The 26569-nt window shown below is 40.9% G+C and overlaps 1 protein-coding gene across 1 annotated transcript; it reads left to right on the top strand.

Annotated features, from left to right (window-relative positions):
• The first annotated feature begins 1646 nt into the window (after window positions 1-1646).
• Window positions 1647-26480, top strand: RTN1 (reticulon 1). The gene is given in 7 exon segments (NM_001007131.1): window positions 1647-1805; window positions 17186-17393; window positions 20068-20206; window positions 21606-21675; window positions 22197-22243; window positions 22329-22387; window positions 25877-26480. Coding segments are annotated over 7 exon segments (627 nt in total). The 5' UTR covers window positions 1647-1744; the 3' UTR covers window positions 25920-26480.
• The last annotated feature ends 89 nt before the right edge of the window (window positions 26481-26569 follow it).

The raw sequence follows: 26569 nt of genomic DNA, 5'->3' as shown, positions 1-26569 counted from the left end.
GCATCCTAAAAAGAATATGCATGATCCCAAAGATCACATTTTAAAGTGTATGCTGCTCATAAAATGAAAGATAAATCATAGCTAGAAGCATAACCTTGAGTCTACGGTCTTTAAGTCCTTCCTGCTGCAGGATGTGCAAATGTAGATTTGGGTCTGGCAAGGAACCTCTCTGGGAACTGTGGAAGAATCGTGAAGGCTCCATTTCTCCTTGAGGGAGAGACAGAAATGCTGTGTAACCGCTAATGTCATGCCACAGCAAATAAAATGGGAACTCCTCCTTCTGTATGCCCCTGTGGTTCCAAAGGTGTCCTCTGGCCCCATGTTAGATTTTGTCTTCCTGAGGGTACCTTCACCAGGACTGTCTTTCCCAGACAATACCCAAACTCCTGTCCTTTCTGTGTGCTATCTCTACGTTTTCCTCATCAAAATGCACCTATCCCCTGTCCATTCATTCTCTCAAGGCCTTGATGTATAATCTGATAAAGAATTTCATGGACAAATTTAAATAGGTCACCACCCACTGTTCTTCTCCTCCCATTGACCTCTGCATTGTAACGGGGGACTTGAATCTCTTGACTCATGGGGTTTGGAAACTAACTTTGTATCTCCCAAATGATACACACAGCCCACCTCCATCTGCCCCCAACAGTCGATCCCAAAGATGATGCTATTGAGGCAAAATACCCTTTGCTTCCCCGAGTTCTGTTTGGATGTCCCCACAACTGACCTCTCGCAGTGTCAGTGCAGTGACCAAGAACTATCTGTGCAGGAGTCCCAGGGCTTTGAACCTGAGCCTACAGCCACCTCATTCTGATAGATACTTATTCATTCAAACCACAAAGTGAGCTGGAGAAGACAGGCCGCAGGAGAAACACACAAGACCTACTGAGCAGCAACAGGATGTCTTTCCAGTGATTGTGGCTTGCCAACAAAGGTTTTGGATAGCCTAGAACATTCCAGAAAGAGGGAGAGATCTGGCAATTGCCTGGAAGATGCCAGGCAATTAAAATAAATAGGGTCTGGGGGCATCTGGATGGCTCAGTGGTTGAGCACTGGCCTTTGGCTCAGGGCCTGATCCTGGAGTCCCGGGATCGAGCCCCCAGCGGGCTCCCCAGAGGGAGCCTGCTTCTCCCTCTGCCTGTGTCTCTCATGAATAGATAAATATTTTTTTTTATTTAATGTTTCCAAATAAGTCGGGGCCAGAATGTAAAGAAATGGGGAAGAGAGAGGTGAGTGAGCAATGGGGACAATTAGAGGGGGGCATTCTGCTGGAAGTCTGCCATATGTAGTGCCATCACCTGCGTCTCTTACCCTACAGGTTTCTCGGGTGTCTAAGAAATTTCTAGAATACGCTCCCTGTGTCAAGAACTCCCAGGAACAGCCCAAGCGCCGCACCCTGACCCTCTCCCTTGGCCCTTCTCGCACACCTCGCGCGTCGCCTGTGCCGCCCAGGGCAGCCCCTCCCGCCCCCAGGCCGGCCAGCGGGCCCAGCGGGCGCTCGGGCGTCGAGCGGCGGCCGCAGCCCCGTGCGCACGGGCAGCCCCGGGGCCGCGCCGCGCTGATTCGCTGCCGCGGAGACTGCGGCGCTCGCGACGCGCCCGCCCCTCGCCGCGCGCCGGCTGGTGCAGCCTGTCAGTCTGCAGCCGCGCGGCCACCGCGAGCCCTGCCGCTGCAGCCGGGGCGCCGACCTGAGCGCCCGCTCCGCGCCCCCGAGGACAGCGCCGGCCACCCCGACGCCCGCACCATGCAGGCCACGGCCGATTCCACCAAGATGGACTGTGTGTGGAGCAACTGGAAAAGTCAGGGTATTCTCTTTATTTCGGTAGTGCATGCCTGCGGTGCACGGGAAGCCCGGGACCCGGACTCGCCATTGTGCAGCATTTCACCTGTGGGACCTCTGCATGCTTCATACCCGAGAGATTTTTGTTGCGGGGGGCGGGGGGAGAAGGGGGCAGAGTAAACTTGTCATGTCAAAAATCAAAATGGATGGTGTTTGGATTCTTTTTCTTTTTCCTTTCCTTTTTTTTTTTTTTTTTTAACCCCCCACCCCCAACCCCTTTGTTTTCTTGTTGTAATGCTAGAAATTTAAATAACGCATCAGTTGCCTCCTCCCGGAGCTCTTTTGGGATCCGTTGATCATTCAGTACCTGTTTAATCTCTTCTCATCCCCGGAGTTAAAAATGCTTTCTTATTGTTCCATGCATCCCAGTGCGTTTGATTTCTGCGGAAAGGTTGGAATCTCCTGGTAGAGCCATTAAGTGAGAGGGCTCTAGTGCATCCTTTTAAGAGGACACACCCATTTCAGGGTTGTTATTTGTGGTCACACAAAGGAGCCTGGAAATGCAGACTAGCTCTCGAGAAATCCTGAAAAATATGATGGCGTAGCCACCTATCAGGATGGTTCACTTTGAGATATTTCAGGGGTTTTGTCTGTCGTGGGGGTAACCTGTAACTCCTATTTATTAATAGTGGGTATCCGTGGAGCAAATGGAGGAGGCATAAAAAGCGGTGCGGAGTGCCCCCCGGTATAACAGATTTATTTTGAAACAGTCCGTATTAGCACTGGGTGTGGCCACCCTCCAGCCTCGCTTGGATCGCTTTTCAGCCATTTTTATTCAGCCTCACACTTCACACATCCATCTCTCCTTTGTTACATTAAGATTCTCTCTTTCACCTTGCTCGGCTTGAGATTATGAGGAGAAAGGGAGAATTTGGAAGAATGCAAAGGTGTGTGGTAAACTCGGGTGTTTGTAAGATGAAATGTCTTTCAATGTTTAACAAATAAGGTTCTGAAGAAGGTGCATTTGACTGAACCTGAAGGGTCCCCGCATCCCCCAGGGGACCAAAAATAGTCTGGAGCAGAAGCGGAGTTTTTTTTTCAGCCTGGCATCTTCCCCTTGTCATTTTATGTCACAAAGAGTAGACTGGCTTTTCATCTCTAGGGACCACATAGGATTTTTCTTCAGTAAATGTTTTAAGCTAAGGCAGAAGTAAACATGAACCTCAGAATTAAGAACACATTTGCTCTGTCTCTTATTCGTGGGTTTGGGTGGCGGTGACAGAAAATAGAACAGTTGAGTTGAAATTATGTGGGTCTTCTGGAGATACAACTGTGAAAAGTAAATAAATGAGCCTAATAAATGTAAAAGCAAGGAAATAAGAAATGTATGGCAGTTTAAGGGCATAATTGTAGAGAATGATGACACAACATGAAATCGCATGTTTTATCCAGAAGGCAGTTGTGAAAATGCTTGGTGACGTTTCGTTCTTATGTGTTAGACTCATCAGTTTATTTGATATACACACTTCACAAACAACTATGGCTTGATATACAGCAAGTTTAGTTGAACGCAAAGACATTTAAAAAAAGTTGGTTTTTAGACTGTGATTCTGGGTTTCTTCTATTCTTACCAAAAGTAGATGCCAAAACATGGCAGATTTTCTGTTTTATTTGCATAAGACACTATTTCATTTCAATCCCATGTGTTTTGCCTCAGTTGATTTTCTCACTGCAGGGGTTAAAAAGATGCATGGCTGTTTATAACCAGACAATAACACAAATGTCATCATTTGTCTATTGAAGACAATCATTTTCATTTTCAGTCTCCAGCTACTTGTGAAGATTAATGCAAGATCGTTGAAGGTCTTTTACACTCCATGACCTTTGGTCGCCTTCAGTACCACTGATTTCCTTTTGTCAGATAGAACAAAGCCATTATCTTGAAAATTGACTAATAACTGGGTGGGTGGGTTTATAGGCATGAAAGAGAAATAGTAAGAAGTAAATTATTCCTTTCTCTTTCCACTAAGGGAACTTTTCATTTAAACAAAATCTATAATAAGATTTTTGTTTGGCATTTTCAATGTATCTTCTTTACTTTGGTTCCCTCATTATCATAAACAGCTGTTCTTAACACTAGCTACACATTAGTATCACCTGGGGAGCTTTTAAAAACACAAAGGATGCCTGGGCCCCACCCCTAGAGGTTCTGATTCAATTGGGTCAGGTATCAGTATTTTTTTAAAAAGATCCTCAAGTGAGTTTAACACAGAATCAGGGTTGAAGCCACTGGTGTGTAATGATTCTTAATGAGACCAGTCTATAGCCAGCAGAGCAGGGTCCGGTGGACAAATGTTGAAGTGGGTGTGATCTAGGCAGCTTTGAATGCGGTGGCACGAGGCAGTGTAACATTGTTGAGAATGTCCTCCAGAAGGATTACAGGTGAAAGTTTTGCCTGGGGAAGCAAGGGGAATAAAGAAAGTGAGATTCAGGTTTTCTCCATATTATTAAACATCCCATGGAGAGACTGCAGCCCATTGACTATTTCATGAAGACTCTACCGGAAGTAATACAATTGTCATAAGAACTATAGCACACATGCAAAAGGAACCTTATATTTACTTTATTAATATATAAGATTTCAGCTAGAGATAGGAGCATTTGAAGAGAGACTAAAGTCTGCATTATACTAGTACAAAGAGTCTGTAATACATTATAGAACATTAACACACTAACGCATGCATTACAAAGATTCTACTTCCAGTTGAAAAAAAATGATACCAATATTGGTTAATAAACCAAAGCCCACCCAACTCAGTGAAAAAGCAGAATAAAACAGTAACCTGATAAAACACCTATATAGCTAGTAATGTTACAGATCACAATAATACTAATATTTTGGGAGCACTTTTGCTGAATGTTTTACTTGCATCATTGCATATAATCCTCACAAATCCTGTGATGTGTAAATTTTATTATCTCATTTTGTAAGTGATAAGCTGAGGCCTCCACCAAGACACATGGCTAGTAATGCCAGGAGAGGCTAGATTCGAGCCTAGGCTGTCGGACCACAGAACCCCTCTCTTCTCACTGCTTTACCATCTGCCACAATGGTAGATCATAACTTTCTCGGTCATTTTTCTAAGAATATGAATTATGTAGGTAATGGTGATTGTATTGGCTTAATAACCCCTCACATTTATGTAGTTTTTATTTTGCCAAATGTCTTCTCACGGAGCTTTTCAATTTACTCTTAGACATCATGAGGCTTAAAGAGGTTAAGTGATTTATCCAAGGTTTTTGATAAGTGGTGAACTGATTAGTGAAAAGGTGCCTGCTTCAAATCCAGAACTCTTCCCACAACAGCACTACACATCTTTTACTCATGCTGAGTTATAGAGTGAACTTCCATTGACCTCTGCCGAGATATTTTTAACATAGTTTCTTCCTTTACATGTAGCAAAATTTGTGAGTGAGTTAGTGATCTTGATCAACCTATGCCATTGTTGTCATCCTCACCATCATCATCAATTCATCATCCCAAATTCTCCGCAAATATTGGCTATGTCACAGTAGCTATCCTAAACTCTTGCTACATGTGTATTTAAGCTTTCATGAGATGATTATCTTACTCCAATTTAAAGAGGGGGAAACTGAAGGTTTTTGAGGCAGAGGGGGCCAGGAATTTGCCTAGGACTTAACTGGGTCCCAAACATAAGGCAAAGTCTATGCTTTTAATGACTTTATCATACTGCCTAAATCCAAATAGTATGGTAGCCAGGGAACAAAGCTTGAGCAAAAGCATTCATTCATACCATTCTATTTGAGCGCCAAAGATAGATACCACTGTACTTGACAAATTTACCTGACAGGATGCTTGGTAGACTAGGTTGATGCTTATCACGTATTTGGGGCCACTGGTCCACTCCCACTTAACTGTGTTGCAGCATTCTGTAGTTACAGCTTTCCCAGTGTGGAAAATATCAATGAAGGGTGAAACCGTTTCCGGAGAATATAACTTAAAAGTATTTCTGGTGTTTTACAAAATAGAATATTTTACACCAGTGCTCTGTGGAACAACTGTTTATGGTGGTCCATTCTGAAAAGTGCTAGTTGTAAAACAGCCAACATCCTAGAATACACAGGAAAAAAATGTCTGTTTCAGTGGCAGAAATGGAAAGAAATGCTAGTATTACGAAGTTGGCATTTGGTAAAGATAATACTTATATAAAGGCAGGCCAGTACAACCTTTTATCACACACCTTTTATTTAGATTCAATCTCATTAAAATACTGTACAAATATAACATAAGTACTACACTTGCAAACTCCCTCTCTGGAGATTCTAATGAGATCCAGTGGGGAAACTGGCTTAGCTGAGGATCTGGGTTTTTTGTTTTTGTTTTTTGTTTTTGTTTTTTTAGAGAAAATGAGAGAGTGCTTGAGCATGAGTAGGGAGGAGATGTGTGGGGGGCAATGGGGAGTGGCAGAGGGAGAATCGTAAGCAGATACCATACTGAGCATGGAGCCCCAGTATGGGGCTCTATATTAGGACCCTGAGATCATGACCTGAGCCGAAATCAAGAATCAGGCACTTAACAACTGAGCCACCCAGGTGCTCCTGGGACTTTTTTTTTTTTTTTAATGAAAGACAACTCTCATTATACAGATAATATACCAAATACAAGTAGTTATGACTCCATTGAAAAAAGAAACTCTACTTTTTCACAATGCATGATTATTTTCAAGAGAATCTTTGTAAGGGAACATTCCAAAGTTTAGGGAGACAATAATGGCTTTATTCTTTTTCTAAAAGATACATACACATTATGTAAATTTCCATTTGTTCAGAGAGGTTCAAATGAAAGCCACAAATCGCCCAAAGTCCTACCACCTAGAGTTAATCAGCATTAATATTTGCTGAATATTGTCCATTATCTCCATGCCATGTAATGTGAAGCTAGAGGACTCAGTTGGCAACAAAAACAGCTTTTATAAAACAAGATTGTATATGTCTCAAAAAGTATTTGAAGTAATTTAATAGAAGAAACTGACATGAAACTGAAATTGCTGAACTTCAGATACGTTTCTTTACTGTATGAGCTATTCCTTCCTAAAATTAAGAAAAAGTCTATGATAAACATCAATAGATCAGGATAATTTTTTTACTTTCATGCTTTGGTTTTAGACTATACAAATGGACTCTCTGCAGGGTCTAACTTTTTTTTCTTAAAGATCCATCATGGGTGAGAAAGGTTGACAAAAATGATAATTTAAATCCACATCTTCAAATCTATGATTTTTCTTAGATTTCCATGAATTTTTATTTCATTTAAAAACCCAATAATATTCCTGGGGGATCCCTGGGTGGCTCAGCGGTTTGGCGCCTGCCTTTGGCCCAGGGCGCGATCCTGGAGTCCTGGGATCGAGTCCGTGTCTGGCTCCCGGCATGGAGCCTGCTTCTCCCTCCTCCTGTGTCTCTGCCCCCCCCCCCCTCTCTCTTTCATGGATAAAAATAAATAAATAAATATCTTTTTAAAAAAACAATAATATTCCTGATACTATATGATTAAATCATTAGGATTATGATAGATCCCTATTGCATCCTAATGAAAAGGCCCTTCCTTCTTATTTTGAAAAGGTTTCTCTCTTTCCCTTTTTCTACCTCTCCCTCTCTCCTTTGCTTTCTCTCCCTTTCCCTGACTCCTTCTCTCCCATTTCCTCTTTATATTTGAAATTATATTTCTTATTCAATTCTCTTTCATCTCTAGGCTAGTTAATATATTTGGGAACAGAATCTGTGAAGTAATTGATGTATTTTAAATTACCTTATAGTAGAATTAAATGTTAAAATTCACTGAATCCAGCAAACAAAAGCTAATGTAGGTGGATAACTTCCAGAATATCACCTCTCTTTTTGGAAATAATTAAATGTACATCACCACAAAATTTCCCATCCTTCTCAACCTGATCTCCTAAGGTGTGTACACATTTGGCCATGTATTAATATTTACATATTGTTACCTTTCCAATTCTTATGAAAGTACACACAACCATTCAAAAAAATGATTGCCTTATAATTAAACTCAAAGTTTGAAAGCTAAGAATTTGACATTAATAATTCTTTGAAATCTTTTACCTAGATGACAATTAATAATTACACTAAAACCTTGGTCATTGTAAATGTATTTCAAATTTGTAGCATATATTTTTAAATAAGATAAGAAATTTGGGGATCCCTGGGTGGCGCAGCGGTTTGGCGCCTGTCTTTGGCCCAGGGCGCGATCCTGGAGACCCGGGATCGAATCCCACATCGGGCTCCCGGTGCATGGAGCCTGCTTCTCCCTCTGCCTGTGTCTCTGCCTCTCTCTCTCTCTCTCTGTGACTATCATAAATAAATAAAAATTAAAAAAATAATAAATTTGTGGGGCACCTGGGTCGCTCAGTTGATTGAGCATCTACCTCTTGATTTCAGCTCAGATCATGATCTCAGAGTGGTGAGATCAAGCCTTGTGTAGAGCTTCACACTTGGCATGGAGTCTGCTTGAGATTCTCTCTCTCCCTCTCCTTTTGCCCCTCTCCCTGCTCATGCATGCTCCCTCTCCCTCTCTAAAATAAATACATACATAAAATCTTTATAAAATAAAAAGAAATGTGTTAGAAGTTTTAGAACTTTGCAGTATAGAGTTCTATGTTCTCCAAATATGTTTAAGCTATATTTTTAAGTTAAATCTAAGTAAGGTTGCCTTATAATTCAAGCATTACTTACAAGCTCTTTGCCCAAACTGATGTTAATTTTGAAGATATGAAAAGTACAAATGCAACAAGTTTTAATTTTTAGACTTTATTACAGCTCTATCCATTAAGCAATTAACATGTCTTGCTTTCAAAAACATTTTACCAAACTGCAGACCCAATATTATTATGATGGACTACCACCAACCAAACCAAATGAACAGTTTTTTATTTTGATCTAGCCAGAAAGCTTAAAAAACAGAAATCACATAAGGAGATCCATTGTTTAATGCTTTGCACATCTTTATGTGTGTTTCCCTCAGCCACCATGTGCCTGAAGCCTATCTCTCTTTCCATATGGCCATCTCTACCTTTGATGCCAGTGCCCTGTGGAGACCCCTCCAAATGAGCCCACTTGCTAAAAGATTTAGCAGGAGCAGCTGGCCACACTGTCTTAGATACTGGGCCCTGCTGTTTCATTTCCTGGCCTGGTCCCCCCTTTCAAGGTGACCACTGGCCTAAGCCCCATTGCGTTAATTTCATAGCACAGAGAGAATGCAGTCCCCAGTGGTTAGAACTAGCATGTGGATTAAATGCTGTGCTCTTTTTCTGTCCATACAGAACACCAGGTATAATGGATCTCCTCCTTCAAAATATCCACAGAATTATATAAACATCTAGAAATAAGAGTGTTGGCATTTTTTCTTGACAGTCATATTGGCTGCATTCAAGTGGTGAGAAGGAAGGCCTGGAAAATGTATTGTAAATGTACTCATCTGAAGGTGAATCTTATTGCAGGGAATCACTGCAGATGTCTTACGAACAAAATTCCCTTCCAGCAGCCCACCCCACCCCCAGCCAAACCTGGGCTCAGGGCCCCTGGATTAACATGTAAAGTTTAAATTTATGTAGGAGATTGTTTCATGGTAAAGGAAACTCATGGAGTAGTTGACTGGGAGATGTCATCTTTGTGCATGTTTATAGTTTTGTTTTTTATTACATCGATTCCCATCATGTTTCTCCAGTTTGGTGACAAAATGAGGGAAAATGAAGGTACAGAAAGCTGCTACTGTTTCCTCTTGTTAACGTTCTTGTGGTGATATTTTGTTGGCCCCCTGAAAATCAGAGAAACTGGCCATCATTGCTTTGGACGCTGGGCTGTAAAGAACGGAGGTTTTTCAAGCCTCTCATTCTTTTCAGAAGTTAGTCAAGTATTGTAGTCAATTAGTGGAAGCTTGCTGAAAAGTAAGCTAGAGTCAACAGCATATCATTTTTCAGCAATCTTTTTGATGAAACACTGGTGTTATATATAAAAACAAGATTTTCTCACTTGGCCTTTTATGAAGTAGCCTTCACTGGTCACATAGCAAGTGGTACAATGCTGCCTGAGATCTCTACTGGACCAAAATGAAATATAAGTAAATACTTCTAGGAATATGGTGCAATAATGCAAATGATCATGCACAGTTTATTCCCATTTCATATTATCCACCTGTACTACATTTTGCCTTGTAATAAAATATGAATAATTGCACCACTGTCTTTCACTTCGTACATTTTTCTGAATACTGCTCCACTATTGGATCATATAATTGAATACATTTAAAATTATTTCCTAGGGCACCTAGGTGGCTCAGTGATTGAGTGTCTGCCTTTGGCTCAGGTTGTGATCCTAGTGTCCTGGGATCGAATCCCATATCGGGCTCCCCGTGGGGAGCCTGCTTCTCCCTCTGCCTGTGTCTCTGCCTCTCTGTCTGTGTCTCTCATGAAAAAATAAATAAAATCTTTTTTAAAAATAAAATGTTTTCCTAAACCAAAAAAATCTGGACAGCAGCAAAGGGCTTTCTGTCTAGAAATTTTACGTAGCATTTCATTTCTAGTTAGCTATTAAATCAAACCTTGGATCACTTCTATTTTTCTTTACTGTCCTTGATTGGATTATGGAAATAAGGGTAGCAGTGATTTCTGCATTTGAAATCAGCATTCTTCAAGTCTGCCAAATCTGCCAGGTCAGCCTTGACTGAGTTAGTTCCAGGTGAGCCCCAGGCAGGCTCCCACCTGTGGTCTGGATACTGTGATGAGATCACCAAACCCAGTCCATTTTTGCAATTTATAGGGCGCACTGATCTCTCATTTAATGCCAATGGGTTGTTCCTTGGTTTTTAGCAAAATAACTTCAGTTTTTATAATTGGCAAAGCAGTAGTAATTTACCTGCCTTTGTGAGGATGCTTAGCGAGTATATACTCCGGTGTCTAAGGTCTCATATGACTTTTCTGCATTAGAAGGATATTAAAGGAAGAGAAATCTGTCTATATTTTGTTGTACCCAAAGACTACTGGGGTTAATTTATTGCAGTTATGGAGTTACTTATATTTTTGTACTTGGGTTTTAAGGAAACTTTATTCAAATATCCATTTTTCTGGATAAGCTACTATAAAGCTTCCTACACAAGTTTACATCACTCTGAGCAAAATTAAAATGTGAAAAATCATCATTTACACAGCAGATTGGAACACAGAAATTCTTCTCTCTTCTCTGATCACACTTTACCACTTCCTACCCTTCCCACTGAATCATCGTGGGCCATTTGCTGTCACTCTGACCACACACAGCCATTGCCATTCTCCCAGCCCATGAGCTCCCAACAGTATTGGCTGTCTGTCATTCCCAGCCTGAGCCCAAGTTGTTCATTTTGACTCTGTCCTCTTGGATCTTCGACTCCTCTAACTGTGATGCTTGTGCAAGTTCATGGCCCTGGCTCACTCAGCTCCTCTGTCTACTTCTTGGAAAACCAAGCCCCTAACCCTATTGACTGGATCCACTAGAGATCCTTGACTTTAACCAAACCCTCCTTACTTTCTGGCAGCCCTTATATTGCTTCCTTTTTGACATACTGTATTTTTCTAGATCAGCACTGTCCAATAGAATTATAATGTGAGCCACTAACTAGAAATCTTAAATTTTCTAGTAACTTCCTCATTAAAAAGTAATAAGAAACAGGTGAAATTAATTTGATAATATATTTAATCCAACATATGCAGAGTATTAGCCTTTTAACAACAAAAATCAACATAAAGTTTTAATGAGGTACTCTACATCCCTTTTTTTGGGACTGATTCTGAAATCTGAGAAGTAGCTTACACTACAGCGTATCTCATTTGGGACTAGTGCTCAGTAGTTACATCACTACTGTACTGAACAAGGCAGGTTCGGACCTTTCCTAATCTCTTAAAGCCCTACCCTTTATCATCCTCAGTCTCAAGAAGACCTCCTAACTCATTTTCCAGGATTTGAGTAAATCTACCTCAAGCCACTTCCAGCCACTTTAATTGTTCCTTTTCCAGCTCACCCATATGTTCCCAAAATGCCTCTCCCTCTTTACCCACTTTTTTCATATCCCCCCTTCATATTCTACCCCCCCCCAAAAAAAACTATGACTAATCCCACCCTTTCTCCCTTCCTCTGAGACTTTGCTCCATCAAATCTCTCTCTTTCCAGAATCTTCACTCCTCCCTTTCCATTAATATCTCCAGGCTTTGCTTAACCTAAAGGTCTGCTTTTGCTGCTACTTGCCCAAACACTATTGTATTTGCCATCTTTTTTATTACTTAGAACTTCCCACCATTTATCCAACCCTTTGCAATATGGTCTCCGTCCTCACTACTGATAATATTTTCTGCCAAGTTAGAAATGACCTTTCAGCCTCCAAACCCAGGGTCCTTTCTCAGTTATCATTTCCCTTGTTATGTCTTCGGCATCCTTCACTGTAGTCTACTCCTGTGTCCTGGGAGGTTTCCTTCTTCTTGACTGCTGTAACCTACACTGTTGGGGTCCCCACTCTGACACTCAGTTGGGACTCTTTTGATAAGCTCCTCTTACTCCTTTGAGTCTGAAACTATGGTTTCATCCTCAGTTGCATTTCTTAGTCTCTCCTTTCTTGGAGGTTTCCTCCACTCTCATGGTCTCAATCATCCTTTCTCCTCAGAATATACCCCAGTGGAAATATTCAGCCCTCTTTACTAAATTTCAGTCTTGCATTTCCAATTTCCTACTGTACATATGCATCTCAATGTCACTAGGCTATGATATTACTGGCCATTTAACTCAGGGCTACTGGGACAAAGCCTGAAAAAAAACCCAAATCATTTGATTTCTCAACTTTAAAAAATTTAGGAAATATTATAATGGTCAGCTTCATCTCACCTGTAATCCCTATGTCGTCACTGTCCTAGATTGTGTCAAAATGCTTTGATGTCATCATGTTAGAACCGGGAGGTTTAAAAGCAAGCATTCAAGTTATCCTCAACCATCTCACCCTCCAATTTCCTGTTTTTGTCAGGAAAACAGTTATACTAATCAGTCACCCAGCTTTGAAATGTTGCCTTCACCCTTAATTAGCTCTTCCTCTTTTCTCCCACGGCTAATTAGTCACCATTCTTGTTGACTAATCCTTCATAATATTTCCCTTTATCCACTCCATCTCCTTAACAAATTGTTCGCTACATTCACAAACCGTCCCACGTCCTCTTTCATCGATTCCGGCACTATCCCTTCCTTGAACTCAACTTTTGCCACCTCCAACAACACAAAACATATTGGCAGTGATTCAGCATTTTTAGAGTAAATGTCAGTCCTCCCAGCTAGATCTTAAGTTCCTTAAAAGCAGGAACAGAATTTTATGATCTCTTCATTCCTGGTTTTACTAAATGAATAGAAGACCAATAACCGTTTCCTGTTGATAATGGCTCGTTTTCACTTAGAAACTTGCCCTTTAAACATCTAGCTCTGAAAGCAGATTTAAACAAATCAGGTTACCAAAATTAATTTTGCATGCTTTGGGGAACATTCAACCTATAACCACATATCTGAGAGAGGCAACTGTATTGTCTTGGAGGAAGCATCAAACTTAGTTTGATCTTGCTTCTCCCATTAACTAGTCAGTAGACAGATTTCTTAACTTTTAGCTTCTTCACCTGTTATATACCTATCCAATGGAGTTAATTGTGAAGTTTAAATGAGGTAATATCTGAAAGTCCTTTGAACATTTCAGAATCTATGTAAATAGATTACTGTATCACAAAGTACTCAGAATTAACTTCCCATTGATATTGTAAGATGAATCTTTTGATAACCTCCTCATTAGAAACCTCGGCAATCTTAACACATTGAGTGAAGCACCTGTTGTGTAATGGCTACACCAAACTAATGTTTAGTTGACCATCCACACTCTCTGCCCATAGTTTCTTCTCATGAAGCTCCTACCCAGTACGTGCCATTTTTAACATGTGTCAAGGAACTTAAGTGGGGGTTCACTTGGTAGCAGCAAATTTTATGTTTTCTTTGCCTGAAAACTTCCCTCAGGGTCCCCCATGACCCTTCACATCATTTCAGATGTGGGTAAGCACTAAGGATTGCCCTCTTTTTTTTTTTTTTTTAAGGATTGCCCTCTTTAGCAAAAATCATGCTGTCTTATCATGTATTTGTTTCTAAATGCATCTGCCATGTGAATCTGTGGGTGTCATAAAGCAGATTACAACTTACTCGTGTGTGGCTTTTCTTTTTTCAAAAAAAAAAAAAAACCCAATTCATTGATTTTGATATCCGCAGAACCTAGCACAAAACCTGGTGCTTAAAAAAAAAGTTCTTGCTCAATAAATATTGAATAAATGAACAAAATGGGAAGGGGGAAGAGTCAACACTGCAGATAATGGTGATGTTTTAGTCTTTTTATTCTCCTACTGCCCCCCTCCACCTTCCTCTACATGAAACAGAATAAATGCTAGGAGGCTCCAGTTTCCCAGGGGCCTTTAGCTGGTCTGGACTTAGGCGTAACCTTACCTCAATTTGTTGCTCCAAATCCACTTAACCCCAGGGAGCACTGGGCTTCTGTGGAGATCCCTTCTGCTCCCACTTCTGTCACCTACGCTAAGAGGCCCAGTGGTTTCTTGTGTCACATCTTCCAAAAGGTCCCTCTTGTCTGCCTGGAAAGGATTATTACCTTGGTGCTCTGTTCTCAGCAAACTCTTCTAAAACAAAAATCATTTGGTGAGCTCATTTATATTTTGTGGTTAACGATAAGCAAATCATTAATGCATTATCCCCTTCTCAGATCTTTGCAATAAAGAAAAAGATTTTTAAAAAGGGTAAATATAAAGATAAAAAGGATTAATCTAAAGGACTGAAATTCTGGGGCACCTGGGTGGTTCAGATGGTTGAGCATCTGCCTTCAGCTCGAGCTGAGCCCCATGTCGGGCTCCCTGCCTGGCAGGGAGTCTGCTTCTCTCTATGCCCCTCACTCTGCTTATGCTTTCTCTCCCTCTCTCTCTCAAATGAATACATTTTGTAAAAAGTAAAAAAAAATAAAGAACTGAATTTCTAATAGTAGAATGTCAGTCTGTGAGTGACTGGGGAAGGGAGAAAAGGCTTTGTAGCAGTAGTGCTTTTCCTTTTGCCCCTGGAAACCTACTTGTAGAACCAGCCCACTCAAAAGAGAAAAAAATCTTTGTTTCACACCAAAACAATGCTTGTGATCCTCTCCTCTGCTTCCTATGCAAAAGTGTTGTAAGAGAAAAAGGACAAATTTTTGCCAAACAAAATGGCAGACTCCTACAATCTTGTGTGTTAATGTCATTGGTGGACCCGCTAGGTGAGGAGTAGGTGGGGATGGATGAGAGATCAGCTCCAAAGTAAATTATCTCTCCAGCTTCAGATTTCTGAGGTATCCTCAGCCTGTTTTAAGAGAGCCCTCACCCCACCCCTTAAGTCCCTGATTTACTCTCCAGCCAGCCTGAGGTCCGCAATACTCCTCATATCCCCTCTATAGCATTAGAGGCTTGTCACAGCCTATGTGATCTTTTCAATACTGTTCCTTCAGCTAGTTACATACCTGTGTATGATGGGAGCAGCCCTCTGCTCTCTTCAATCTGGTCACCTTCGTTTTTCCTCTGAGCAGATGACTACTATCTAATTCTGTAAACCAGATGCCTCCAGGTACACTGCACATGAAGCTGGCAGTGTAAGCAACTGCCATTTTAATTTGGTTGTAAGATGGGAAATTTGTCTTATTTTCTTTCTGAAAATGTATTGATGTAACGTTTTATAAAGACCATTTGTGGGCAGCCCCAGTGGCCCAGTGGTTTAGCGCCGCCTTCAGCTCAGGGTGTTATCCTGGAGACCCGGGATGGAGTCCTGCGTCAGGCTCCCTGCATGGAGCCTGCTTCTCCCTCTGCCTGTGTCTTTGCCTCTCTCTCTCTCTCTCTCTCTCTCTCTCTGTCTCTCTCTCTGAATAAATAAATAAAAATCTTTAAAAAAAAAAGACCATTTGTTGCAACAACATGGATGGACGTTGAGGCCATTATGCTAAATGAAATAAGTCAAACAGAGAAAGACAAATATGGTATGATCCTCTTTATAAGTAGAATCTAAAATAGCTGAATTTGTAGAAACAGGAGAATGGTGGTTCCTGGGGTTAGAGTGTGGGGGAACTGGGGAGATGCTTTTGGTCAAAGGGTACAAACTTGCAAAATAAATTCTGGAGACTTAATGCAGCATAGTGATTGTGGCCAACAATATCGTATTATAAACTTCAAAGTTGCTAAGAGACTTGATCCTAAATGTCCTCACCACAAAAGAAATGATAATTATGTGCTATGACAAATTTAATGCTCTGGTGGCAATCATATTACAATGTATAAATATATCCAATCAACATGTCATGCACCTTAAACTTACACCATGTTATATGTCAATTATATCTTAATTTAAAAAACACTTGTGACTTGCCTCACTGGAGAATGAATTTGCATACATTCTTCAGCAAGACTTCTATGCCTTTTTCATACTCTGGTGGCTGGAATATTGAAAATACTGACATTCTGTATCATATTTGTTCTTTTGAACTTAATTTTTTTATTTCTAAGTGAAAGAGGGAAATAACTAAATGAGAAATACGATACAGATTTTAAAGCTGAATTCCAGATTTTTTAAGTCACAAAATGTGAGCAAATAGATTATGCTGTACAAGAGGGTTTAATCCAAATGGCAGCTCCAGGGATTTGTGAGACAGCTACTAACTTTTCAGTTTTGCTTGTTTTGAAGGTGGGCCATATCTTTACTCAGAAACCTTTAGCTTTGGCTAGGTCTCTGGACCCACTGCCATGCTTCTGAAGGTACCACTTCTCCAGAACCTCTGCTTCCATCACAGCTGTCCCTTTTCAGCAGTGGGAACCTTTGTATGACTGAGGCACACACCTCTAGGCCACCACTGAGGCATGAAGTTTGTCAGCAGGGCATCAAGATGCACACAATCCATGCCATCCAAAGGAACAGAACCCGTACTTCTGGGTCCTCTGCACTTTCAGTTTTGTTTCAAAGTCACAGATGGTATAGCCCAGCGAGACACACTTACAGAGGTATAGTCTCTGGAGATTCAACAGCCTTATCTGTGAATTTATGAACTACCCTCAGGGATGGAAAAAGTCCTCTAAAACAAAATACAATGACAGTAAGTGCCCTGGCCAAAGCCCTATGTCTACTCACTTGTGTTTGAGACTCCAGAGGCCAGGTGAGGACCTGTAGTGACCACGGCTTTGGGATGAGCCCCGTGGCAGCCCCCAGCAGCACTGCCCATGTTAAGAGTGTGTGTATGTGGGTTTTGTCTCCTCCCCACAGCTATTGACCTGCTCTACTGGCGGGACATCAAGCAGACCGGGATCGTGTTCGGGAGCTTCCTGCTGCTGCTCTTCTCCCTGACCCAGTTCAGCGTCGTGAGCGTCGTGGCCTACCTGGCCCTGGCCGCACTCTCGGCCACCATCAGTTTCCGCATCTACAAGTCTGTTTTACAAGCAGTGCAGAAAACCGACGAGGGCCACCCTTTCAAGTGAGTGTCCCAGCCAGACCAGCCCTTGCCCAGCCTCTCTCAAAACTCCTTCCCTCTGACTCTGGTTCAGCTCCTGGGCATTTGTGTGATGTGTCTCTGGGAACTGACCCCTCAGAGTCTCTCAAATGCCCTTTTATTAGCTGATATTGCTGGTGAATTTCTAAACCAAGCTCAGTTATGCCTATTGTAACACTTAGTGCTGTATTGAGTTTTTACATTTTCATTGCTACTAGCAAATTAATATGCATATTTAACATAAATGTATATTATTGATATTTTATATTTAATTACCACTAGTAATCATAATCCACCATATGTGTATAGTGTTTTATAATTTAAGGAGAGGTCAACATTTAATCCTCCCAACCCTGGAAGAAGGCAGAGCAGTGTAATCCCTCTTTATAGGTGGGAAAAATTGAGACTCTGAGAAGTAATGTGACTTGCCCAAGGTCACGTGACTAGTAACTAGCACAGAGTCAGGACTAGGGTGTTTGGATTTTTATTTATATGGTCTCTGGAAGCTTAATACTGAAGGGCCAACTTTCTGAGGGGTGCAAGGTTTATGAATAGTCTTATAATGTACCCTTCTCTGCATTTTTATACTAGGAAGTCTGACTAAAATGAACATTGAAGAGGAATGTTTTGTTTTGTTTTTTATTTTATTTAAATTCAATTAATTAACATATAGTGTATTATTAGTTTCAGAGGTAGGGTTTAGTGATTCATCAGTTGTGAGGAGGGATTTTTTTTTTAAGGCTATATACTGAGGCAGCCCAGGTGGCTCAGCGGTTTAGTGCTGCCTTCAGCCCAGGGTGTGATCCTGGAGACTTGGGATCGAGTCCCACATCAGGCTCCCTGCATGGAACCTGCTTCTCCCTCCGCCTGTGTCTCTGCCTCTCTCTGTGTGTCTCTCTGTGTCCCTCATGAATAAATAAATAATTTTTTTAAAAGGCTATATACTAAGAAGATGAAACAGGGCAGAGGGAGGTAATAGCACTGCCAGCTGCATGCCACCCAACTCCACCCCAATTATCTCCCAACTCTGGCATTTCAGCACTGGCAATCAGAATTACCCTCTCCTTTGGGGCTGGCACCAGAGTGCAAGCTGAGGTATCCTCCGTTCCTATAATGGAGGGACAGTTCTGAGTCCTTGATGGGCATTGTAGATGCTGCTGCAGATGGCTTCTGGGCCAGACCCAGTCATTTGCCAGGATGCCTCTGCATCCTCCGTGGCTCACCTTCACCCATGAGCTTATGAAGGCCTTAGGGCACCAGGCTCTTAAAAGGGGAAAAGATGCCTGGGACTTATTGACAGAAGGGGAAAACACTGTGTACCAGACCTCCCTTCCCAGACTCTGTTCCTGGCCTCGGTGTTAAACTGTTACAGTCCGAGGATTCTTGCCCTCGGGATGTAGTCGGCCTTCTTCTAATGCAGAGTTAGTGGATCTTCTAGGCTGTAACTTGGCTGGACAAGTTCCCACCCCGAAGGCAAGAGAAGCAGGGAAGCAGAGTGTCTTCATACCGGGGTTATTCCATGCCTATTTCAGGGGCCCCAGCCTGTGACCAGGGTTCACATGTTCAGAGTCCTGCTCTGCCCCAGCCTCTACCCTCAGCCATCCAAGGAAAGCTGGTGTCTTCCACGTTCTTGGCCTCTAAGACTGTCACATTCAATTAGTTCAATTACTTTATCTTCCTGTAGGAGACAAATTTAAAATAAAAAAACTCTCCTTTGGCTGAGTTGTCTTTATCGGTAAAAGGAATATCTGACTCAGACTATATTTTGGATCAAAACTTACTATCTAGACAAATCAACATTTTTCTATTTTTTTTCTAAAGAGTAGGAAAGCCGTAAGACTTCAGTGTAATCTCCAAAATCCAAACCAAATGCTACTTTACTTTTTTTGGTCTCAGTTCACAGAGTTAGGTAACACTGTAAGAACTCTAGAAATATCCTCTAGGTACACAATGTGGTGCTGTCTTAAAACAGAAGAGAGAGAGAGGGAAGGAGGAAGGAAGGATGCACCCATGGTGGGCAGCGTGGCCAAACGAGAAGATGGACTATTTGAGGAGCCTGGTTTATATACCCATAATCACATGTCACATTTTGAACAAATGAAAAATGTAGTCACTAAAAATATTGCTCTTAGTAGAAACAGTGAGCTTTTGAATATGGCCTAGGTCACTGGAGTTTTCAGGGCTCTCTACATAAAACCTGGAAGTATTTTCCCAAATTTTCGGCAATGAACAATGATTGGCAGCTAGGATTTTCAGGTACCTCAGTTACTTAAAAAGATAATACATCTCCATGCAGCCAACAAGAAATGAAGACTTTCACAACTACCTAGTGGGCCAGTGATGTAGGGAGGATACATCAAATGAGCTGATTTTAGACTGACAAAAATTTTCTCTGGCTGTGGCCAATTGCTCTGTATTATCAGCTCACCCATAATGCTATCTTGGGGACACAGAAATAGTCATAGCACACCACTAACAGCCATAATTCCCAGGTTCCCCATTGTCCTGGCAGTGGGTGTGTATGGTGCCCTACAGCCCCCTGGCTGGTGGTATAAAGCCCCCAGAGTTGACCCAGTGGTTGTCAGAGCGGGAGAAAGAAAACTCAGCTGTTTGGAGATTACCTCTGATGGGGCTTTCTGTGGGGATGGTTTATTGGCAGGACCTACTTGGAGCTCGAGATCACGCTTTCTCAGGAGCAGATCCAGAAGTACACGGACTGCCTGCAGTTCTATGTGAACAATACACTGAAGGAACTGAGGAGGCTCTTCCTTGTCCAAGACCTGGTGGATTCCTTAAAAGTATGATTGCTTATGCCATTCACTTGGCAGTCTTGAGTTTCATTTTCCCCAAAGGTATACTGTAAACCACCACAAAATGGTGAATAAGAAGCAATTGCTGGTTACATTCAAGAATGAGAAAACCTCCAGCTGTATAGTCCCGAGCGCTCATCCAGTCCAATCCCCTCATTTTACACCTGCCAAAACTGTGGCTCAGAGAGGCTAAGACATTTGCCTGAGATTGCCCAGTGAGTCACTGGCAAAGTCGGGATCAAACAGAGGGTCACACAGCTTCTAATTCTGTACTTTTTACAACATGCTAGGTTGTTTGTCCTTACCATTTTCAATTCCTCAGCCAATTTCCTAAAATTAATTTTTAAAAAAATCTAGTTTGGGGAATGTGAAAAACATATATGCTTTCTTTGTTAAACACTGGCCTCTGCTAACAGTGAGCTGTCCATGTATCCTTATGTGATGTGGGCCGTGAGACTGAGCCTCCGAAGCAGAAGACCTTGGGCCCCTGGGTGCTACTCCTGGCACTCTCATTGAACTTACCAGGTTTTTTTGAACAAGCAGCTTTTGCCATCAGGCAGTGTATGTATAAGACTGAAGTCAGTCAGTAATGGTACGGCACGGCCGGAGTGAGGTTGTTATGTGTTCCCAGGATGCTTTGTACATACTGGGCAGGGGTCTTTTAGCAGGGACTCCCAGCAAGTGTCTGAGGAGGGGCAGAAGCAAAAGTGCCTAACATGGCTTTGACCCTCAAGATGCTTTCCTGGAATAACATCTTTCCAGGTAATGACTAAAGAGAGACTCAGGGAGATTGTAATTACCTACCCAAGGACTTTTAAAGTGATGTTTCTATTTGTAGAATAATAATGGGCTAGAGCAGAGGTCAGCAGTCCTTATTTGCAAAGGGCCACATGGCAAATACTTTAGGCTTCACATGCCTAGATCTCTGTCCCAGCTACTTAGCTTGCCATCGTAGTAGGAAAGCAACCAAACACAATGCATAAATGAATGACTGTGGCTGTGTGCCAGTAAAACTCTATTTATGAACACTGAAAATTGCATTTCATATCATTTTTACATGTCACAAAATGTTATTCTTGCTTTGATTTTATTTGACCATTTAAAGATATAAAATTCATGCTTAACTCATGGGCCCATAGAACACAGGCCAAGGGCCATAGTTTGCTGATCCCTACCTTATTATTTCATTGGATCCTTCAAATCTTATAATTGGAAGTAAAGATTAGATCCTCTTTCAGTAATTCTGTGATGAGCTTTACATGTTTACATTTCCTACTGAAACCACGGAGTATTTTCCCTCAAATTTTAATCTAAAAAAGTCAATGAAATAAGACTCTCATCTGTCACAAATGACTTTAGAAGCTCTGATAATCATTTTGTTGTTTAGTTTGCAGTCCTGATGTGGCTCCTGACTTACGTTGGCGCTCTCTTCAATGGGCTGACCCTGCTGCTCATGGGTAAGGACAGATGAGTACGTTATGTCTTTCTTCACATGCTCTGTGAGCATAAAGCTTCTTAGGCTATTAGCCGTGAGTTTGTTGTCATAGATTCCTAGGAACAAGACACCACATAGTACAGGGCATTTTCCTGACCATCACAGTTCAACTAAAGAGTATAATATATATTACACATTAATAATGAATTTCTTAGTCTGAAGCATTTTTTTTCTCTTTAAGCACGACTCATTTTATTTGGTTTCCAATCAATATCTGTCTGCAATAGGCAGTTATAGACAAAAACTCATTTTCATCATGGGAGGGTATAGTCCATCCTCATTCCAGGAATCATAGCTTAATATCTGTAAGATACTCGGCATCCCTTTATTTTCCTTATGGACTGCCCTGCCGTCTTTTAGCTAAACTGCTAGCTACTATAAAATAATGCTATAAATTACATAATTGCATAAAAACGTATCTAAAAGCTTATTCTCACTCTTAACTCTCGGAATTTTAATACTGTGTTTGCTTTTTCATCCCAGCTGTGGTTTCAATGTTTACTCTACCCGTAGTGTATGTTAAGCACCAGGTAAGTCCTGTGTGATGTCCAATATTCATCTTAAATTTTGACCTTGTGATCTTTGGATTTGCTCATGATTTCTTACTCTTCGTAGGCACAGATTGACCAATATCTGGGACTTGTGAGGACTCACATAAATACTGTTGTGGCGAAGTAAGTTACAAGTGCAATTCCTAAAAAGGAGAGACTGTCTTAGGCAGGCATTTGTATGGATTCGATAGGGGTAATAAAAGGATAATAAAATAGTAACTTCATTTATGATCACTCACTTATTTGAGTCTTGTATGCACTCCTTTCCCAATCATATTACTTCAGAAAATAGGTATACATTTTAAAACTCTCAATTAAATAAAACTTTAAGTGGTTTACTTTGGGTATCGTGATGCATGAGCATTAATGAATAAATAACATTAAGCTCTGTCTGGGGACTAGCTCATGTCCAAGAACAAAATGGGCTTGAAGGAAATAAGGAAGCCTAATTCAGAAAACTAAAATTAACTTATAACAGTTTAATTGAAATAAAAACAAGCAAGTTAACATTTTCAACAATAAATACCACTGATTTTATAAACCATTGAAATTGTTTATACAACTTGAAAAATTTTTTAAATCTGTAACAGCTGTTATGATTCTATTACATCATTTTGACTCAACAAGTGTGTGTTTATTGACTTACTTAATTAACACCATTGCTTTTTAAACCTGAGTCTTCAATAGACTCTACTTTATGGTCATTTTATGTATCAGGAGATAAAAATTCCAGTTGTAAGTAGCCACAGCTAACATAGACATTAATCTTAGTTTTCCATAACTCTTAAGTTAGTGTTTGTAAGTATCTCTTCAACTAAAAATGATAGTTTTTATTTACGTTGTCATTTTATTAACAATTTTGTTTTCATCAAAAGCTGACCTAGGCTCCAACCAGAAATACATTCCACAGAAGGGCTAGACTTTATGAACACAAACTCATAATCTTAGACTCATGTGGCTGGACCCAGGTGGTGGTCAGAAGAGAGGGGTAGCATTTTAGCCAAATACATCTAAAACAAAACAAACAAATAAAACAACCACTTTAAAGTTCTACTGGTATCTGATTTGCATATTATCAGTTCTGATTCTCTCCTAAAGTATATAAAAATTTTTGGTTTTTACTGTGTACTGTTCATATTCTTCCTCTTAAATTCATGGTGAACTTGGATCTAGATCTGATCTACAACATACTTCAAAATGCCGAAATTATCACCTTGGACCCAAATGCAGCTAATACCTCCATGAAAATCCACATATTGAAGATAAAGTATTCATTATTTTGTATGGAGAAGTATCAGCATGGTATAGTATGAAAGTTGGTGGTGCTAAGACTGGGGAACCTGTTAAAGACCCTAGTTCCCAGGTTCTTAAAACAGACATGTAAAATTAGAATTTCTAGGATTGGGGACCTGGAATCTACTCTTTAAGGAAGTCCCCAGGTGACTTTTTGGCAATGAAAGCTGTGTTTTAGGGAACTATAGCAACACCAGAGCAGGAGAACACCAAAACACCAGAACACGAGCTTAGAAACTAGAAGATAGAAATCCTAGTCCCGAGTTGTCCAATACTTAGTTTGGGGATCTTGAGCAAATCATATCTATTAATTTTATTTCATTGATTGGTCAGTTGGTCCCAAAAAAAAAAGACATCCCTGTGATGTCCCAGGTACTGCATGTAATAGGCACAGAGGGTATAAAGATGAATGAGATGGTCCCCACCCTAGTACAGCTCTCAGCCTCTTTTCTTTACAGAACTGTAAAGAAATAAGTATGAGACAGTATAAGAACTACAGTGTAGTTGTATAAAATGTTAAGGTCAGGGAGATAAATAACTGTTCCTACCTAGAGAGATAATGGAAATGACATTAAATCCTCACTAAAATGAAGGCCTTTTGTTTTAGTTCAGGCTGCTATAGCATAGTACCATAGACCAGGTGGCTTATAAACAACACAAATTTATTTCTGAGAGTTCTGGAGGCTGGAAGTCCAGGATCAGAGTGCCAACATGGTCATGGTCAGGGCTGTCTTCCAGGTTATATACTTCTCGCTGTGTCCTCACATGGTAGAAATAGAAGGGAGCTCTCTGAGGTGTCTTTTACAGGGTACTAATCCTTACAGGGCTCCCTCATGACCTAATAAGTTCTGAAAGGCCTCACTTCCTAATCCCAACACAGTGGGGGTTAAGTTTCAACAAATGAATTTGGAACGGGAGGACACAAACTTTGGGTCTAGAGCGGCCCTGGAGGATGAGTGACCATTCATCATGTGGGTGATGAGGGGAAAGACATTGCAGGAAGAAGAAATAATATAAGCAGAGGCAGAAGCATGAAAGTGTAGGTCAGGTAGGAAACAATGAGTCAACCAGTATGTCTAAAGCTTAAATGAGTAGAAAGATCAACTGGAAAGAGTCTAGAGAGAGAGGCTGAGGTCAAGTGTTGAATGCTCTAAGGCATGAATCTGACCCAATGGGAAATGGCCAGCCCCTGATATTTTAAGCCCGGGTGATGTAATCAGAGCTGTGTTTTATATAGAACACTATGACAATCTAATGGGAGGAGAATTGAACAGGAGAGTGGAGACCTGGCGGTCAGAGTGGCTAGGAGGCTATCATAGTTCACCAAAAGTGATAAGGGTATAGGCCTACTAAAGTGACGAAGAAGGAGAGAAGACAAAGAACATACAGTGTATGTACATACATGTACAATGCAATCGTTAAATTAAAATTGGGAACCAAGGCTGTGAAAAGGAATAGAAAGAAAATGTACCCATGAGAACTACTCTGGTTTCTGTAACTGAGCTTTATTCGGATTTGGCTCTGAGCGTCTTGGTAGCTCGAACAAAAAGATAAACCAGGTTAAGTTGCATAGATCTTATTATCAGAGAGGAGGGAACCAAGAAGTTCTTTGAGAGAACTTGTTTTGGCTGACACTAAATTTTGAAGGAAATTTCTTGGTAGAATCTTACCTCTAAGACTCCTACGCCTCTGAAATTCTGACTCCATGTTAGAATAATCCCCAGCAGAACTCACATCATTTTGCTAAATAGTTAAGAACATGATCTTTGGGATCAGGCTAGTTTGAGTCCATTTCTGGCATCTTTAGCTATAGGAGTTCACCATAAATGTTATTTGACTCTGTGAACCTGTTTCTTTATTTGCACATTGGGAATGTTAATACTTAACACTTAGGTTTCTGGGGATTGAACAAGATAAGGTCTGTAAAGTACTCTGACTTGGATATGAGACACACTCAATAAATATTGGGCATCCTCCTCCTCCTTATTGTCCTGTTATTGCCTGGAGATCTGTTGAAGAGGAGTGTGACAGAAAGTCCTAGACTAGGTCTGGAGATCTCAGTGCCACTATGAACTCTGTGCAGAGTAGATGGATGGAGCCTGTCCTGTTCATTTCTGGGTCTCAGTTCGATATGCAGAAATGTGTCTCTATTGCTGCATAGAAATGTGTTCATAGACACTCCTACTTTACTATTGTAGCTTTTATAATATGAAGCTGTTTGGTCAGCTAGCTCGTTAAAGCAACAACACATAATGAAGTCACAGAATGATTTCATTAACAACACTTGTGGCTTACTGTTTTTTGATATTGTCTTTTTAGGATTCAGGCTAAAATCCCAGGCGCTAAAAGGCATGCTGAGTAAATCGATGTCCCACCGGGGATTGGACACAAACCAGAATGTCTGGAGTGGTAACAGCTCTTCTTACATGTTACTGCAAATTGATTGTTTCTCCCCCCAATACCGTAATCTTAGAGACAAACTTTAAAACAGCTGTTTTTAGGCTGTTCCTGTACTCTTAGGATATTTGAGTCACTTGTGTCAAGCACTAAAGTATAGAGAAAAGTGTATTAGATGTGGTTTTAATTTTGTGTTGCTAAAAAAAAGTGCATGATGGTGAGAGCCCAACTTATTTTCTCTTCTTCGGTGTTCTCCTCCTCCTCTCTGCAATGCTTCTGTAGCTTCTAATGTCCCCTGTGGCTAGGCCTTTCCCGCCGAGTGCACCAATGCCGTAGTGGAAACCGCTTATATGTCCTTGGGTTGCTGGTTGGATTCATCTTTAATAACAATATATAGAAATGTAGACTGATGTTTTAGTGTTTTTCCAACACACAACATAAAAATAAAAACAGTCGACCGTACTTCTGGTAATCAGTTTTGTATAACTTAAAATAATTAAATAAATGAATAACCCCTCCCCCTCAAAAAAAAAAAAAAACATGCAGTACTTTTGTTGTGTGGGACTGACAGGCTGATTCACATGTATGGTAAAAAAAAAAAAAAAAAAGTACCAG

This window comes from Canis lupus, chromosome 8 (assembly GCF_011100685.1).
Source record: "Canis lupus familiaris isolate Mischka breed German Shepherd chromosome 8, alternate assembly UU_Cfam_GSD_1.0, whole genome shotgun sequence".
In the NCBI taxonomy this organism is placed as follows: Eukaryota; Metazoa; Chordata; class Mammalia; order Carnivora; family Canidae; genus Canis; species Canis lupus.
The sequence above is the reverse complement of the archived record's forward strand: the minus strand, read 5'-3'. Positions and strand labels throughout refer to the sequence as shown.